Here is a 19,597-nt window from a genome sequence, read left to right on the forward strand (position 1 = left end):
AGAGAGAGGGGTGGATTTACTCAAGGACTGATTGGCTGTTTGAACCTTCACACTGCTTTGATTTGCTGCAGAGCTCATGCTATATTCCTGTGCAGCCACTGGGTTAGCTGCTTTCCTACCTGTTACTAAAATCTTTTATCTCCACCCAACTCACTTTCTCTCTTTACATTCCCATCCCTCACCATTGGGGAAATTTTTTATTTTTGTATCCAAGCAAACATTTTTATGAATGCAAACAGGGTCTCTGAAGACGGCTTCTGAGGCAAGACCTGCCCTGTACCTGAAAGCGCAGCAGCATGTCTCTCTTGGCCCCAGCACTTGGAGTAAGCACAGCTGTGTTGAATATTTCCCTCACTCCTCAGTTCATTTGAAGGTGATCTGAGCCCAGTTAGCCCCCAGGACATGGAGCGGTAAACAGACCTGACTATCAAAGCAAACCACCCCAGTCAGAAAGACTGGAATATGAGCCTCTGACCAGCGAAGCAGTGTATGCAGGCTCATGGGTAGACGGCAGCTGGGAAGAGCTTGGAGGCTCCATGACAGCAGCTGAATTTCGTGAGTGCTTACAGGCTAAAAAAACACGTTTTCCTAAATCATCAGTGGGTAGAAGAAGCACTGCAGCCATTACTGTAATCACTGTGCTCTGAGTGGGAAATGGCCTTAACTAACTTAATAACCACCCAGGCACTAATTGATTATAGACTGTAAAATTCAGGTGGTTGGAGTGTTGTTTTCCACAACTGGTGAAACGGAAAAGCTATTGTTAAAACGGATGTTCGTGGAAAGCAGTGATGACAGCATTTTATGCCATGTTTTCATGCACTTGGTCGGAGCCATCCTTGCTTCCAATTTGCTCAGATTCACTTGATTAGATTAGAAACCCAATGATGAGATCAGTGTTAACCTCCAACACTCTCCATGGAACCTCCTATCGTATCTAAGAATGCTACCAAAATACACACATTTTAGTCGGAAATTTAATTTTACCAACTTCACAAAATCCAAGAAATTGGCAGAAGATGCCAGCATTTTTATAAACATGCCTAAATACCTCAGTGAAACATTTTGCATGTTCTTGAAATTGCAGCTCTTGAAAGAAAGTCTTCATCCTCCTCTACAATCTTTGGATTCATTGTTTGACTGAGAACTCACCACATGAGTCATTCACTGAGGGGGAAAAAAAAATAGATAAATCGGATTTAATGGCCCAAAGTCCACGTGGCAGAGATAGCGAGGAGCCAGGCAGAAAGGCACCAAAGCCGCCATACTGTAGCTGCCCACTTCCTAACCTCGACCCATCACCTAAACACAGACTCATGCTCCAGGGGAAATGACTGGATGCATTTAACTCTCCGCATCACAGAGTGCTATTCATCTTCAGGAAATAGCATGCTCTGTGAGATGTGTTTAAGTTAAACGCGTCAGGAAGAGACAGGGTAACGTCTTAACCACGGGCTCTTTGTTGGTTTCGAAGGGGCATAAGTGGAAACAAAAAGACTGGAAAGAGCTTAAAAGAATTTCAGACGGTATTTACTGCTTAGTTAGAATGTTCATTTAGTAAACAGTTTTATGACTGAGAAGCACAAAGCCCAGGTCGTCATATATCATTTTTGGCCCCTCAGAAGGATCTTCACCTCTGCCGGATTCTGTCACTGTCTATAAATGTCTTTCTGTCCACAGCAGCTTAACATGGCCTTGAGATGCTAATTAATGCTAACAGGTCCATCTGAGCACGCCCAGCGTAAACAAAGATTGAGTTCAGAGAATTTAGGGTCCACCATTCTGACACACATCTGGAAACATCATTTGTAAATCACACTCAATTCTTTTCACACATACAATGTTACAGAAACACATGTTTGATATAAGCGTCTGCTTTTGTAAGCTGATGAAAAGTATGGCGTAGGTTGTTTTTTTTTTTTGGTCACTTGGAAACACTGACATCATGTATTTCTTTCACACACAGCTGGGCATGTTTTGCTGACTATGTCACCACACTTAGCAGTGATGTCAATGATGGATGTCCCTCAGCGAGGCCTACACTTCCAGTACTTCAGCATTCATCTGGAATAGACTTCATTTATAGGCTCTTAAAGCGCAGTCATTGTGACACAGGACACATTTAAGAGGTTCTAACGGCTGAAATTCCCTTTCATGTCAAAGACATGACACAAGCTGTAGAGAAAAGAAGGAAGTCCTTAATGAGAAGGAATTAAAAAAAAAAAAAAAAAAAATCAAGTGGGCATTTAGGAAATCCACTGTTCTGATTTGTGACCAATTCAACTCTTTATGATGCTCAGCTCAATATCCTTTCATTTCTCTGGTGTTTACAATTTTATTTCTTCACAGGGTCTTTGGGCTACAGGGAAAAAGCTGAATGAATGACTCTCCGAATCCGATGCTCTCTATTTTTCACTCAATCCGTGTGACAAGTCCCTCCTTGCTCTTTTTACACTCACTTTGTCTTTCCTCCTGAAGTGCCATTTCTTTGTGAACAGGCACAAAAAGGTAAAAAAAAAAAATAAACTCTGAAAACTAAAGAGAGCGAGTGACAGAGAGAGAAAGACTGCATACGTGTGTGTTCTTGGTGAGGGTGAGGGCTGTGAAAGGCCACATTGTTGATGTCAAGGCCAGTCAGCTTCAAAGGACTGATTCAGGTTGTGAGGACTCCTGCGCTCTCTGACTCTCTCTGTCTCTCTCCCCCTCCACACACACACACACACACCCTTAAGAACCTAAAAAACATTGTGGTTTACTCTTCCTGTTCGCAGGCAAAGAACAATATTTGGAATTGGCGTGCTAACTTGGAGTGAGGTCAAGGGACACATGGAAACCTGGTTCAGCACGTGAGTGAAAAATAAAGTCGGGCATTTCCTTACTCCCTGATCTTTACTTAAATATTTCCCACAGCTTGAAAATATAATTTATGAATGATTTGTCGTTTATTTTGAAAGGACTACCTTTTATTTTCTCTAAATCCCACATCAGCTCTGCATGAGTGCATCTGCCTGTGTTTGGGTATGTAAATTACATTGTTCACAAAATCCTTATTCGTCACTTTGCCATTTCGTTCAAACCAAGGAGTAGGGGAAACCGCAGGGCTTATTGAGAGCTTTAATTTCACCCACCAAAGCGCGTTATAACGGTGACTTCAGCGCACGAGTTGTGCACATTTTTCCAAGTGTGCATGTGTGTATTGGGGTATTAGTGTATGAATTTGTAAAGTTAGACACCAGGAGCTATGCCACCGTGTCAGGAAGAGATTTAACGAGCTTTAATAACAGACTTTAATGAGCTTAATTAGGAATCCATGCGATCCCCATGGAAACACTTCAACCCCACGGAACCCGGCTCCGGGTCTAAGCAACTTTGAATTGGATTACTGAGGCTAATGTCACTCAGACACAACACCGAAAACAAACAGAGCCCTGGAAGAGAGGAGGGCGAGCAGGAGATGAGGTGGGATGAATGGGAGAAACGAGGGGGGGGGGTGATGTCAGAAAAGGACCTTTGGCAGTGGGGCAGTACCTGCTGAGGGATGATGGGAGGAGGAGGGAGGAGGGATAACCACCAGAACCAGTAGGATTAGTGTCGCTCAGAGATTTGGCTTGTGCACAAGAGACACAGGAGGACAAGTCACTACACCCATACCTTTTTCACTCTGGTGATAATTGTGCCTCCAAAACTAATTAACTCCTTCATATGCTCACACATATGACACCAAATTTATTTTGCCTTTCCTAATTTTAAACTCAATAGATGGATGTTGTTTAAAATAAATAAAACAAAAAAAAATGTTGTGGGAAATTGCAAATTAAAGATTTTATATTTGATAGGGGTGGGAAGGTTGATGTATTTGGATTGAAATTAAGTGAGAAAGAACAAATGGAGACGGGAATGCATTTTTGTTATGACTGACAATGTATTTTTCTTGTTTCATTTTGAGGAGTGTGGATGCACATTGTTAGCATTGCATTGAGAAGGGTTCAGATTTAAAGGAAAAAAAATGCTAGGTGTAGAGGGGTAAAAAAATAAATTCCAAAACTGATGGATAAAAACTATTACGTTTCAGAAACCACATAAACCAAGTGCGACTGACGAATTACAGGTTTTGTTTTGTTACTTTATTGCATTCAGTTGATGGAAATGGAACATTTTTTTGGTCAACTTTTGGAAATTTGCTTAAAGCCGCCACAGCATTTCATTGGATACCTCATGACTTTCAACATATCCTCCATCTGTCTCTAGAATATCAGTTTGCTTCGCGGTCACCACAGGGAGGTTCTGTAAAGTGCAGCCTGACAATGACAGAGTGACCTTTCAGATAAGCATGATAAAGCCGCCCATCCCAGCTCTTCCCTCTTCCTCCCAACACACACAAGTAAATGTGCACGCACACACATACGTGTCTGATGACCTACTCTGACAAGTCCTCCCTGAGGGATTTTTTTACATGCACCCCCCCACACACACACACAGACAAACTAGCCCTCTTCTTCAGCATAGAGGATCATGGGGTGTCATCTGGCAGGTAGGCTATCACTGAACCCTGGGAACTGGAAATACAGGGGGATGGGGTGACTTTAGTGGTTATAGAGAGGTCACAAAAGTCTCTTAGACAACATAGTGTATCTACACATCCTGGGAGGTCATCTTTCACCATCTATCTGCTGGATTCTCCCGTGCCTGTGGCAAGTCCTATCACAGTCTCACTATCTATAGTTCCCCTGCTTCCCTGGATTCTTTGTGATGCCCTGCTGTAGTGGAAAGAGTCTGGGGCTCGTCATTATAAATCAGCATGTTAGAAAGAATAAAAATTTAAAACAGCTTCTCCCTGGATTCAAAGTGAAGTCTCCATTAGTGAGGCCAGAGAAAATGGTTGCCTGCACGGCAACACAAAGCAAATCAACAACACAAATCACTCTCCCAGTCCTTTTGTTCTCCCTCTCCTGCGCTCTCGGATAAAGTCCAATACAGTCTTTGAGGATGAAAACTGTCACAGGTATGCGTTTACTGCACCCATGCGACCAAATATATTGTTCATTGCATCTACATTTCCTCAGTCCAGAACCCTTATCTGCTGCGTAATGTGAAATTACTTCACAGGTAAATATTTTTCTCACCTTGCATACGTCGGTATAGGCCAAGGGAGATTAGTGGGATGTAGACAAGGAAAGTGAAACATCATCATATCACGCTGTGGTCTCTGGCAAGGGGCAGGGTAGCTGACAGTACAGAGATAGCAGGGACATGGAAGAAGCAGAACCAGGGCAACACAGCAGGAGTGCCCAGAGAGGCATTGATTAGCAGGCAAAGAGTCAGATATAAGCAATTCAACAGCAAAGCCTTAAAAAAAAAAAAAAAAAAGAAGATGCAGAGCAATATACCAATTTCAGGGCGCACGCGCACACACACAGATAGAGACAGAGAAAGCCAGGGAGGAAGAGCTAGAGAGAGATAGACACACACAGACTATGAATTCATTTCATGTCAGCCTTGAAGGAGAGCTGAACTACTCGCCACATCATCCTCCTTCCCGATCGCTCTGTTCTTGGCCTGCTGCACGCCTTCGGGGCCAGCGAAGGCAGCGATTAACGACAACAGGGAGAGTGTGCATAAGTGTGTAAGTGTGTGTAAGGCCTGATCGTTAGAGCGGCCAACTTGTGTAATACAATTACAAAGGCTGCAGAGAAACTGCTAATGTGCACGCAGGCAGCTCTGTCAGATGGATCAGGTATTGAGTTTTCTATGCTTAATTCACTTTCCGGCGCACACATGGGTGCATTAGTTAGATTAGAGTAGCGGGAGGGGGACGGGAGGTGGGGATGGTCTACTGCCGAGCCAGGCAGATTTGTTTAGTGGTGGCTGTCAATTACAACCCTGACCCTTGCACTAAACGGCTGCTCATGTTGTGTAAAAAAAAAAAAAAAGAAAAGGGGAAGGTAGACAAAAGCCAGACGAAATTGGTAAAGACATGTCCATTTGCTGCAGAAGATAACAAGTGGCATGTTGTGGAGTAAACAATGGTCACAACAATGTACATAATGCTGCTCCAATAAAACAGAGTGCCGGGGCCTGAGAAAGCAATGTGACCATCAGTAAGATTAGTGGGCCAATGTTATCACTTGAATGCTGCGGTAATGGGACTGTCCAAGGCCAGTGGTGGATGGTTACTTAGAAATATGAAATGGAAAGCAAATGATTTGATTGTCCCTTTTTAAAAGTCTTGTGCAGTTTAAGAGACTGATTGTGGATACAATCACTCATAACTACTTAACCATTTCACCCATTGTGGATTGTACTGTGCCACACACAGAGAAAACTGTATTCATAAGACCATCTGAAATCCAGGTTTTTCCTACTTTGTGATAGTACAGCTAATATTCTGGTAGTGCTTTAGTTTAGAAATGTAAGTTTTGTTACATTATTAATTATTTTCCTTTTAAATCCAGAACAACATAGTCTGTAAAATAGACTTTTCCATTGAACTTCAATTTGCAACTTCTGCAACATTACATACAAATGATAAATAATTCATAAACTGTTCCTAAAACCAATATGAAGAATATAGCAACTATTGTAAGTTTGAAATACATTTTATGACAAGCTGTGTATAAAACACATATGCATATAACCTAAAACTGAGAATACATTGTGATGTGCTGCAGAGTAGGTGTGTGTGTGTGTGTGTGTGTGTGTGTGTGTGTATATATATATATATATATATATATATAAAAGATATATATATAAATAAAAGACAGTAGCTCCTTGTGTCTGTATAGATCTATTGTAACTGTTTTTCACTAAAGCTGGAAGCCACTCATCTCAAGGGAACTGGACTCAGGACGACACAATAATGATGCTTGTTAGAAAAATCATCAGAACTCTCTTCCAGAGATGATAAATAAATTAAATCTCACAGCAGCTCTTTTTCTCCAGTAGCTAAATGAGTAGCAGGAGGGGGCTACAGTTTCCACAGTAAACACCTCCCTCCCATGTAAACACATATAATCACAACAAGATGGCCAATGCGGCTAAGCTCGTAATTGTATCAGCGAAGTGCGATGAGTGAGTTTTAGGAGGGAGAGAGCATTACTGCTGTTTGCAGCTGATCGAATTAAAACGTCTGCTTCACTCCCGAGAGACCACCCCGATACAAAGGACATAGATGTCTGCGTGTAACTGGGGCAATGCAGTAACAAATAATCTTGTAAGCCTTTAGAAAAACTCTTTGTAGGCTCTGACAGATTTTTTTTCCCTCCATCTGATAACCAACTTCTTCTGACAAAAGTGGGAGAGAAGGGGCCAGAGTAAAAACGAGGAGTAAAGTTAGATGTGACAGGCTGTTCTGAGAAAACCTTTAACCACTGATAGACAGACAGACAGCTACATCCCCTCATTGTGACATGTCCATCAAAGCGCTGATCACTTTTGTCCTCCCATTTGTCCAGGCCTTGTTAAATGCCCATGCATGTCAGAACTGCTTTGACCAATCCGTTTGACTCCGTGATCGCTGGCATCAGACAGGACAGCGTGTTAAAAGAGTGAACGCTGACATGGCCAGTTGAAATTCCTTCAACAGAATACTGCATTCTGTCAACTTCTTATTAAAACAAACTTTGGCAAAAGAACGAAAATGGAAGCTACAGTGTAAATATTCCAGCTTGGGTTTCTTATGCCCTTGCCCTCAAATTCAATCAATGTGGAAACAACTGCCAACAAGAAAAATAGCAGTCAAAACTAAAACCAGGTTGTGCCTGTATCTGGTGTTCCACAGAGAAGCAACACAATAAGGTTCAGGTTACCCTGCCAAATTTTCCGAAAAATTGCAGAGGAATGGAAATGCGTACGTCAGTCGGTAATGCTCAAAGCTTCCCAAGCCTTACAAAATTGGTGCGTTCAACATTGTTGTATTTGTTTACCAGATCCTTGCCTCTTTTGAAAGAACAAAAAGCCACACAAAGCCGCCCAGAATAGCTGTGGGTTAATGTTGATGTGCTTCAATTGTGGATGCTCTCAGCTTGTTCATCCTGTGGGTAGAAGCCACGCAGCTTAGGAGTGTCTCTACTATGCCTGCCTCATTTCATTGCGTGTCTTAGCCTCCCCCCCTTCTCCCACTCTTCTTCTGGCCGGCATCGTTGCTTTTGTTGGCGAGGTCTTGAGCTAGAGCAGACTGCTAAATAAAACAGTTGGCGCAGAGGAACAGCGATAACAGAAAAAGGTGGCTAGCAGAAATCTAGTAAGTCTTCGCAGACTTGTAAAAACAAAATAACCATGATTTAGCGATGTGCTGCTTTAGTATGTGTGCAGTCGGATTTAAACAGGCAGCTACTGAAAGAAACTCATCAGGAGGTATGATTTACCAGCGTACTGTTCCTTCCTTTACACAGCAAAGGTTACCCAGTGCTACCCTCCCCCTCCTCGACTCTCTGGTGTAACCCCCTTTGCCTTTACCTGACAGATCAGCTTTCCTCACGTCAGCCTAAAAAACCATGGGAACCCCTATGCATGGTGTGTCACCACTGAATTATCGGTTTCCGCTGCACATGCTCCAGCATATCTACAGCAAGCCATTATGGTGTATCAGTTTACAGCCAGTGTGCCGACTCCAGTGCAGCTGGTGTACTGTATGGGGTCATAGTTTACAGAGGTCTGGAATTAGAGAAACAAGCCCGTCATATCACTAATCTGGGTAATTTTTTCCAAACTAAGGTCGCGTTTCTCCGTCAGCCGCTCCCGACCTGAGAGCGGTTGGAGAAAAGCTTCCACTGTGTTAGAGGCAACACACCTCAGGTCAGCACAATCCAGATAAATTCCAATGAAGAAATGCAGAAATACAGATGACGTACAATGAATACTGTGGATAATGGCTGCAGTGATACTCAAAGTCATCAGCTTGAAAAGTTATCAGCAAATGACGAAATGCAACCATAGGATAGCACCCAAAGCTTCTTCTATTCAGCAGACACCGCGCTGAAGCCTAATAAGATTTGTATATGCCAAAGTTAGTGTCTGTGCCAATATTGTGACTTCTGTGCCTGAGCGGATTGGGAGCCTGTGGAGGTTAAACCGCAAACAAGGTGTGTTTACGGTAGAAATTTAGAGCAAGAATGCACGTCTGTATACAAAATAGGGCCAATTCAAACATTTGACCAGGTTCAGGGAAAACCTTTCTTTGTCTCTGCATTTCAGCGCAATCGTGACAACAACATCCATTATTCAACCGCTGCCTACGGTTTGGTTAACTCCACGAAAAGGGAAAAGGCTCAGCTGGAAGCTCTCCTCTGCTGCCAATCCCTTACACAACCTGGAGGATTTGCATTTATTGCACTATACATCTTTTCTAATGTATTTAAGTAAGAACAAATTAATCAAATGAAGACACGCATGAATTGTGATTAAAAGAAAATATTATGAATTTGAGGGCGGCTGTACTTGACTTTTCTGAGTCCTTTTGTTAGAGCACGGTGTAGGACAAGCAGGGACAGATAATTTGAGCTTATGAATAATTTTGACATTTACAGCGGAGAACGTTCTGAGCGGCACCGACTGCTTCTGCCATTATCAACCTCATCTCAACAGCATTCATTAAATGTAGAGGGCATCCAAATCAAAGACAAGAGGAGTTGCTGATGCTCTGCGTGGATCCTCCTAATTTGGCAGATTTTAGCAGTGCTCTCTAGATTCCCTGACAGATTCCTGAAGAAGAAAAACGCATTCCAGTTCACCTCCTCTGGCAAACACACAGGCTGTAGCAGCTTCGACAGTATGCTTTACATGTTAGGAGTCGTAAAGTAACCCTTCACTGTGGGGCTTCTGTCTGGGCCCCATTTAAATTAGACCCATTGAGCTTGCCCCAGTTAAACACTGTCTGCCAGTACTTAGGTCACCAGGGACTGATCGCAGAGATATGGCACACACACACGCAGGCTCACAAACGTACGCTCTACAAACACAGGAAAGTGCTGACACCCAACAGCAATCTGGAGTTGCAAACTATTACTGGACTCACAGTAACAAAGCCCAAAATTAAGAAAGGAGGTCACGCAGTAGGGTGTTTGGGTTGGTGGCAGCAGCGATGGTTGGTGGGGCTGGGTGCTTCGCGCCGACTGCGGAAAAACAAAATGTTTTCCAGAATGCTGCGGATGAATTCCACAGTGTTTGCTGAGACTTGTACAGAGTAATTGCACACACAAACACACATAGACACACAGCACAAAAGGGACAAAAACAGCCATTCATCACATGCCTGCAAGAGTAAGCATGATTTCAATTGCATATTTTTTTTTAAACATACCTGACTCTTCACACACAATTTGACTCTTCTCTGCTCTTGTCAACAGGAGTGCACAGAGGGTTAGGGGGGATTAATCATACAACAGTGCATACCAATTGTGAAGCTTTAATTTAGCACCTCATTTAACTCAGTAAAAACAACAACTTTACAGGCTGGCATTCTGACACACATTTAATTCTGCCCTGTGGTAATGGCCTGCTCTGTTTAAAAGTCTGTTTGGCAGCTCTGTAGATAACAGATGGAAGAAAAATGAAGGGAATTATGAGAAAGATTGATTTCCTGGGGATGAATGGTCTGGTATCCACACAGATTTATCTGAAACAGACTTTCTCAGACTCGGTTATTATTGAATAAACACACGCATACACATACTCTGCCACCATACACATGGACACATGCGTGCATATACACAACATTATGCTCATGCAGAAAGCTAAGAAAACAGAAGCCCACTGAATTATGTGAGTCAGAAAGAGAATATTATGTGAGGTGATAAGAGGAGAGAGTGCAAACTGTTAAGGACACAAGTTTCCTTTTCTCAGATCCACAATGAAAATAATTATTCGGTACAAAATGAGCATAAATATGGTGTAGCTGAACCACTCGCCTTTTCTTGTGCCCGTTCCCTAATGTCTAGTAAAAATTTATTTCTTTAGAAGAACAAGAACAAGCATTGTCCTTTTAAGTGTCCCAAGCCCATCTTTAAGGAACAGTAATGTAAACCAGAGGCTATAACTTCTCTTGTGGCATCTCAAAGCAGACAGAGGAATGAAGCAAAAAAGAAACAGAATGAAAGGAGTGGGGGGAGGCAGGGGGGTAAAGTCCCTCATTTAAGCCCCATAAAAAGACAAGAAAGAACAAACATTTATCTGTGGTAAGGCGTTCACTGGATGCTTTAGGAGCACAGAAATAACATAAAGCAAGATGCTGATAAAGTGGAGACAGGAAATGGGGAGCGTGGGTCTCCTGCTCTCATGTTTCAGCTGGGACCAGTGCTCTCATACACCCCCCCCCACCCCCACACCTCCTTTCCTCCTTACCCCTCTCTCTCTGTTCTGCTGACATACATAGACCACAACCCTCCCCAACCAGACATTAGGGCAGCGTCTGGAAACCGCCACTCCGCTCCACGATGCAGAGATTTGACACATTGAACAACAAAACGAAGCTAACTTTTCAGTCTGCAGGTATATAATGTGTGTGGACCTATCCACTTGAGGGCTTAACAAAATACACGCCAGCTTGGCAAATGACTTATTACAGATGAATATTGTTCCTATTCTTCAGGAGGGCTTTTATAGATTTGCTTTAGTCCCATTCCACTAGTGAAGCTCCGGCTTTGAGCACAAGACAGGGCAAAGCCAGGATTAAGGGTTTAGCATTGTCAATCAGAGTCAGAATAGAGGGAGAGACAGCAGCTGTATTTCCATTCTGGAGAATGTGCTGGATTTCCATGGAGACGTGAAAATTCAGGTGACTGCCAAAGCCTCCACACTGTGTGTGTGACTCAGGTGTTATGAGTCACCAGTGATATCATCTCACTCATTACTGTCTCAGTGGTAAGTTGGCTTTTCTCATCAGACCCAAACATATAGCCTGGCTTTAACATCAAAGACGGCCCAGTGGGAATAGCGCCTTAAATCATAAAGATATTCAGCTTTTCAGTCTATGAAATTAATGTTTTGTTTTGTTTTGTTTTTTTTTTAAACTTAAAACCAATACATATTTCCTCTTTGCCTCTTTGTGCAGTTTAAAGGTGTCTATGTAAAAATGATGTATTCATTATATGGCCAATAATAAAAAAAATAATAATAATAATTAAAAAAAAAATCTCTAACTTGTTTCTTAGCCCTAAATCCAACAACTGAGTTGAACTAGGATTATCAAACTATACGCACTGCATACAGTGTGAAATTTTCAAGGTACTGTCGGAGCGTCTCCCGTCTCGATGCATTGTGTTTTGTCTGTGCATGCAATGTAGTAGTTACTGAGACTTGTCTGCGCTCCATGCTGGGCCCAGGAACCAAAACTGCAGGGAACACCGTTAAGGGACATTTGGGAAATAACAGCATTCCCACTGACTTGGCCTTTTACTGCTCATCAGCACTTTAAGCTTTTTATAGTGTCTCTGTGCATACCTAAGAGTACCAGCGTTGCAAAGGCATCTCAAATCCCCCATAACTCTGCTTCTTTGGCACCCTAATTCTCTTTACTAGGTAGAATGGCATTCGTACGGCAAAAGTGCAGGACATTCATTTGTGTGCGTCTGTGTTTACGGCAAAATACTGATGTTTATTACGCAATGATTCAACAAACAGGAAGAAAAGTGAGATAAGACATATTACTAAATTATCAGGAAGAGTATTCATGAATGCCAAACAAATATAGTAACAAGTTGTTCAATTAAAGCTCTGTCCCCAGCCATATTTCCACTACTCCTATTTACCTGTGTTTGTAATGACTTGTCCTGGACCAATTTTGTGTTAGGAACACAAAAATGCAGGAGGGCATTAGTGGTTGAGCACTATGCAGGAGGCCACAATGCCAAATTAAAGGGCAGGAGTGGAGCGTGTACTTATACTCACTCATGATGTGCTCTGTGAGCCCTGCTGCTTATAATGGCATGAGAAGGGCCACTTAACTCGTAATCACCCTGTACCCCCAGCCCCCCCCAGCTCTGCTGTCCTCTCTCGTCCCCCTCACCCACCTTCCCCCCTTTTCTGACTGTCGTTTCTGATCTCTAATCATAAATGAACTGTAGATCAAGAGCAGGGACAGTGGTCCACACCCCCTTTCCCCCCTTGGCTGGGATCCTGTAATCACAGGGCTCTTGGCTTGTGAGAGACCAACAACCCTTTGAATGGCAAATGACTGTACCTCTAATGCACCAGCCATCTCAACTTTGAAGAGCCATTTTCTGGCAGAGGGGATATCACAGGTAGGAAATCAGGTCAGCACCACCACTATCATCATCTTTGCAATCATTATGTCCTATCACAGTCAGTAGTGTGCTTGTAAGTGGGACTCTTTATATAATTATTTTCATTTGCTGTCTTTACCTCGGAGGGTCCAAACTTGCAAATATATGTCAGTCATTTAAGCCCCTTGGTGCACTTTGATTCACCCTAGCCTCAAAAAAATTATAAACAAACACACACACACGCACACTACGCATGTGGTTCAATATACATTGTGTGGACGCACAGGTCAGCCATTCTGGCACAGACCTGCCTGTCAAGTGTTGCTACTTGTGCTGAGCTCTGCTAATGGACTGCTAATAGAAGTGAATGTTGCCCTGTGAAGCTCCCCTGTAGTTGAGATTGTCACACAGGGTGATTAATGGCACACTCTCCTTTTCTCCCTTGTACGTCCCTGTCCTCGCTCTGTAACTTGCTTTCACCCTTCCCTCACCTCCCCTCCCCACTCTTACCTTTGGGTGTTTCTCCCGTCCACTAATCTTTCTGTCCCATTTGCTTATTTTTTGTCCTTGCAATCACCCTTCTCTTGCTATTACCACTGCACCTCTTTTCATCCACCTCTCTGGAGGGGAGGGAGATTATGGGAATCTAAAAATCACCATTACACTCACAAAAGGTCAAGTTTACTTCCAAAGCTCACTTCAAAACTAAAACATCTGCAAAATGACGGTGCAGCAAAGGAAATGACAAGGAAACATCCTACAAACAGTTGGGCTTCACAACACATGCACAGTTATTCATTCACTACGCCGATCAGGGAGCATAAACACACAGAATAAACATGTAAATTGCTTGGGTGAACAGACAACGCACCCTAAACATGTGCAACATGTGTTGATTGCAAAATCACATCTTTTTTATTGTTACTGTGAGTTTTAACTACCTGTGGAGGAGTCTACACTCTGTTATTATGCAGGCAAATTAAATATAATGGCTTCTGGGGGCTCGTCACTTTAAATATCATGAATGACTTATTTTAGATGAAACATTAAATTAAACAGGACATAATACAAGGATTTAAGATGTCTTCACCTGAGTTACATCCTGACAGTGAGGTTCGGGATCTGAAATGGCATTCAGACCACCAGGAAAAAAAAAACCCTAAACTGTTAAATAAATCAATGAAATTTGAGTCATGACTTCAGCATATTTAAAATCCTGGCCACAATGATAACATTATTTGCACAAGCACAGCAGACCTATCCTCACAGACCAGACCTGACTATAGAAGTGCTCCCTGCCCCAAAAATAGCGCCATGAATATTTTTTTGCTTTCATAACAATAGTATGCGACATCAAGTGGAGCAAGGAAGCGAACTCAGCAGCCACTTTTCACAGTAATTATCACTCACTACCACGCTCCGTCTGTGGCTCAGCAAGTGACCAGCCTGCACCTCTGACCCCGCTTAGCACTCTCAGACCATACTGTACACACTGTTTACTCTGCCCTCTCCCATCACCTGCATGTAGGCGAGTGTTTTACTGAATCTTAATTTCTTTCAATTAAATTGCATTTCCTTGACTTTAGGCGTGTTGTATTTTCAGCTCATAGGCGGTGGAAAAGGCTATCATAAGAGGTCATTTATAATTTAAAAGTAGCACTGCTTGAGCACAATGTGCTCATTGTGCATATAGGCCCTGTTTATAGAATGACCGCAGTGGTTGTAAAATTACTGGCCCCAGAGGAGCCAGTTGTCAGGCCACCGAGAAGCCTACTAGAATTATAATGATAGAAATAACATTTGTGTTTTACCTGAACTGTTAAAGCAGCTCTCAGATCAGTCTGAAAGGAAGCGTCCTAACAGCAACGTATTCACAATATTTCAGAGCCCATATATATTAAAGAGCCAACTTTTCCCTCCATAAACAATCCTCAGAGGGCACATCGTCAGAGAGCGGAGAGGCAGCACAGACAGTAACATGGGCCGAGCATAGGACAGACATAAGAGAGAGGGAGGGAGAGACATAAGAGCAGCACTGTGGAAAAACTGAACTAATCCCAGGAAGGCCAGCACCCATGGGCTGAACCTCATGGCAAGACACTGGGGTAAAAAAAAAGACCTCTCTTTCACCATGCCAATTTTACTGTTGATTACTTACATTAAAGGATTATTTTTGCTTTGCAAGTTTTCAGATTTTCCAAATATGCAAATATGACCAAAGCTAATTAAATATGCACTCATTTGCATACACACCCAGAATAGACACCTGAATTTGAGATGAAGCCTGCTTTAAAATTCTTGATTTAAATTTGTTGACATACTGTAGGATACAAACAGTTTTTACAACGAGGATTTTGGACCTCTCTTTTTCTTAAAAAAAAAAAAAAAAAAAAAAAATCCATAAATCAGAAAATACTTGTAAAATGCTGATAAAAGTATTTTGGGCTGTTTTTTGTTTTTTTGTTTTTTTCAAACCACATTTTTAGGCATAACTCTGGTACATGTATCAAGTGATGAAAAACATACAAACAAATCCATCTGAAGCCCCTCTGAAAATACATAAAAATAAACAGCTCAGGTGGCGATTTCTAGCTCAGCATAAGAGGGAAAAAAATTATTTTGCAAAAACAGCCTTTTTGGACATTTTCTTTCAAATTGTCCAAAACAATACATGTTATAGTAGCAAAACAGCATCAAAACTAATATTGCAGGTCTATAAAAGTCCATTGCCTGACAGAGGAATACAATATTAATATGTATATAATGGATCAGCCATGAAAATATAGAAAACCAATCAATAAAAAAAGAAAAGAAAAAAATTCCCTCCACTCTCATATTTAACATACTGAACTTCTGAATGGTTTCCTACTGAAGAAATCTCGATTTGTTGAAGGTTTAGAAACCTCCTGAAAGTTGTCTCTACTTCCCCCTGAAGCAGATTTAATATCTGAAATCAATAAAGAAAATGTAGCTTTCTCAATGATTCGCTGATCATTCTGTTCTGTGGATTACTAAGCTTAATATTTCAGATCCAACCGCTAGAACTAAAAAGCTGTCTTTACATCCTTCTTCTTCTCCTTTAGAGAGAAAAAAAAAATGCCTTTTTCACATGCTACCCACTTTTAGGGAACGGACTCCATGGATTCCCTTAACACCTTGACATCCTCCCATCCACTTTTAAAACAACATGCATGGACACGGACACTGCACATACTGTACAGCTCTGCTGCTGTGCCTGAAACACCAGAGGTGCATCTGTTCTTGCACCGAGGGGTTCCAGTCAAGCTACTGTCACGGAGCTCTCAGCCACCTCTCTGGCAGCTCCCAGCTTATATCTGTCTCAACCTGTTCCCTTTGTCAAGAGTTCACCAGGTTAATGAGCACTCTCATTTCCCCACTGCCGACTGTCATGTGTATACAACGGGATGAAAGCGAGTTGTCTCAGTGGCAAATACAAAAAGTAAAAATAAGCCCTAGTAGCTAGATGAAATGCATATACAAATTAGAAATATTAGATGTTCAAACAACTCCAAACTAAATATGCAGGAAGGGAGTGATGTTCTGAGGAGTGCCTGGGTAAGTGAGCCACTTTAATGACCAGTAGTTTCTCACTGAAGAAGTGACTCTCCAGCGATTTGGAAATGTGTAGAGCTCATCAGAGCCCAAAAATAGCGGGGCCCATTAATTAGTCTCAAACAATGTTCTCCTGGTGTATTGACTTCTTAATGGACAGAGAAGGACCTTGTTCGTATTCCCATCTAGTCAATGACACAAGGCTCTCCGGGGTTTTGCAATGGGCATTATGTCATTTCAAACTGTCCTTCAGAAACCGGATCTGCGCCGTTTTTCATTCTTCCTCTCCCGCTCTTGCTCATTAACTATGTAGGAGTGAGATGAAGGTCTGGAGCAGCTAGATAAGGTTGCTCACTGAACCCCATCGCTGTGTAGGTTATGTGCTTGGACCACTAATTTAAGCTTAGTGTTACTCTTGCATGAGCAGCAAAGTCTTAACCTTCCAAAAAAAAAAAAAAAAAAAAAAGAGATATATCTCTTTTTTTTTTCTTTTTTTTTTTTTAACCAACCATAGGTCTTTCCAAAGACATTAGTCTTCAACAACCCCCCAACCAACAAAATGAAATCTGTGTATTTTCACCATCTTGTCATGTTGTTCAGCCACAGTTCATTCCAGAAGGAGAGACCACCTACCTTAACTCATGCACACTTGGCATCTGACACACATGCACAAACACATCGTGAACATCCACCCTCACCCTCCCAGCTCTCTTTGTTTGACAGAGAATCCCACTCAGGAGAGAGCAGATTAAGTAAATGGTTTCAGGTGCTGTGGCATTATCTCAGCGCTTTCCAGCACTGACGGCTACCGCAGTTTACAGAAAACACCTTTCAACAGACAAATCTGCTCTGAAGGAAACTGGCAGGGAAAATAAAAAATAAAAAAAAAAAACAAACAAACAAAAAAAACCACCTACTGACGATGTAAAAGTTAAATATAAATTTAAACTGATTGTGTCTGATTTTTACTACTGAAAATGCCTATTCCTTAACTTCTGCTCTACATATTTCACACCCACAGTCATTTAGTCCTAATAAAGCCTCTGTGTGAAGGTCAACATTATGATATCTTACTGTGAATTGGTGCTATTCATTGTTAGAGGATGTGCTGCTTCTTTTTACAAGGAACAGAATCCATATGTAGGCCAAATCAACACTGACCAATAATGAATAATTTTTTTAGTTACCCTTTGAACAAATCTGAACAGTCCAGTCGACAGTAAAACACCAAATGAATGAATGAAATTTCAGCCTCCCATCTGCAAATAAACTAAAAGCTGGTAGAAAAAGAACTTAAATTTAGCTCATAATAAAAAGCACGGCATATAAAGGTCTGCATCTTTTATTTCACCTCATACTATTTTGCCATCATTTCATGCGAGGGCAACTGTTTGGGATCGGTTTTTGTAATAAAGACACCACAGCCTAACCCGGTGTTGATTTCATTTGGATGTTATGTCAAATACTGTTTGGAGCAAAGCGGCATTTGAGTTCTCTCCTTGGCACAACAGATGTGACAGGGCCAGTTGTGCTTTACTTGGCTCAAAAAGGCAATATCCTCTTCGCTGAGTAAGACTGTGGTGATTTTGTTTCCACTTGTGTTGTATCTATTACAGCTGGCTGATCCCCTATCACCCTGAATTGAAGTAAGTAGGCTACCTGAATGTAAAAGGTGGATAAACTCAGATGTTTGCTAAAGGAAGATGTCAAAAAATGTCTTCTTCTCCCAGAAGGGTTGATTAAGACATTCCCACAGTTCCTCGTTTATTGCTATAGGTTACCTCACATTACTCTGAGCGTGTTAGCCCGAAACAGGCCTGCTAGATCTGACACAGGTTACAGGCTGGGTTTATCCTCCAATCTTTAATAAAGCCCAGAGCCAAAAGGTGGATCAACTTTTATTCTTCTGACGCGATCAGGAGTGAATTGAGTTCAGGTGCTTCCTCCTCTCCTCTGCGGCCCTGCTCTGCCTTAGTTTGGACAACTTTTACCGGCGTGTCGAGGCCAAGTTTACGGGTCAAGAGTGTGATTTAAAGTTTACCTTGAGCCACTCCGACGTCCACCAGGAGAAAAAGCAGAAGCCAGGACACGGTGGGCATCTCCGGGAAGGCTCTGGGCACTCTTCCTTCTTCTCTGTCAGCCTGCGCACCGAAGCCCATGATGAGCAGTCAAACTCCGCTCTGAGGGAAGTCCGGGTCTCTGAGAAAATGCGCTCGAACACGCCGGCTGTTGTGCGCCGCAGCCAAAATGTTCAGCCCTCACAACCCCGAGCGCACAAATGTGTTGGCAGCAAATATATCCGGCGCCCTGTTTCTGCAAACATACGAACTGTGACAGTTTATGGAAAGAGCTGCGGGTGCATCGCCCTCCGTGGGGGAAGATGTTGCATTAAAAGCTGCTGCCTCCGTCCGCGTCTCCCTTGGAAGGTTCACTTGGTTTGTCTAGAAGTGTGGATCGATGTCTTGATGGCAAATTCATGCTCCGGTCAGTCCCACGCCAAAAGAAGATAAAGGAAAAAAAAAAAACCCAAGTCCTCTGGTGAATCCCCTCCCTGTCGCACCTTTCACGCGTGAAGCCGAGTGTGGATGTGTGAGCCGTGCGGGGTGCGTGCGCCGCAACTCGGGACCGACGTGAGGGGAAGGAGCCGTCTCTGCGGGCTACCTTTCTCCTTCAGCCAATCCAAGCGCTCCGGCAGGCGGTGGCGCTGTCTCAAAACCCGGCCCGGACAGCGGGCAGGAGGAGGAGTGGATGGCGCTCCTCACGGGCATGATTCGTGGAAAATCTTGGGATGTTTCTGAGGTATCCTG

General features: G+C 42.6%; 1 protein-coding gene across 2 annotated transcripts in view; it reads right to left on the reverse strand.

Annotated features, from left to right (window-relative positions):
* unc5cb (unc-5 netrin receptor Cb) overlaps positions 1 to 19,300 on the reverse strand; it is a 105,551-nt gene extending 86,251 nt beyond the window's left edge. For both annotated transcript variants that reach the window (XM_029516292.1, XM_029516291.1), the window contains exon 1: positions 18,832 to 19,300. In XM_029516292.1, coding sequence (XP_029372152.1) covers positions 18,832 to 18,949 — 118 coding nt within the window. In that variant the 5' untranslated portion in view covers positions 18,950 to 19,300. The remainder of the gene's footprint in view (positions 1 to 18,831) is intronic.
* Positions 19,301 to 19,597: the final 297 nt, after the last annotated feature.

The sequence above is a fragment of the Echeneis naucrates genome, chromosome 12 (genome assembly GCF_900963305.1).
Source record: "Echeneis naucrates chromosome 12, fEcheNa1.1, whole genome shotgun sequence".
NCBI lineage: Eukaryota > Metazoa > Chordata > Actinopteri > Carangiformes > Echeneidae > Echeneis > Echeneis naucrates.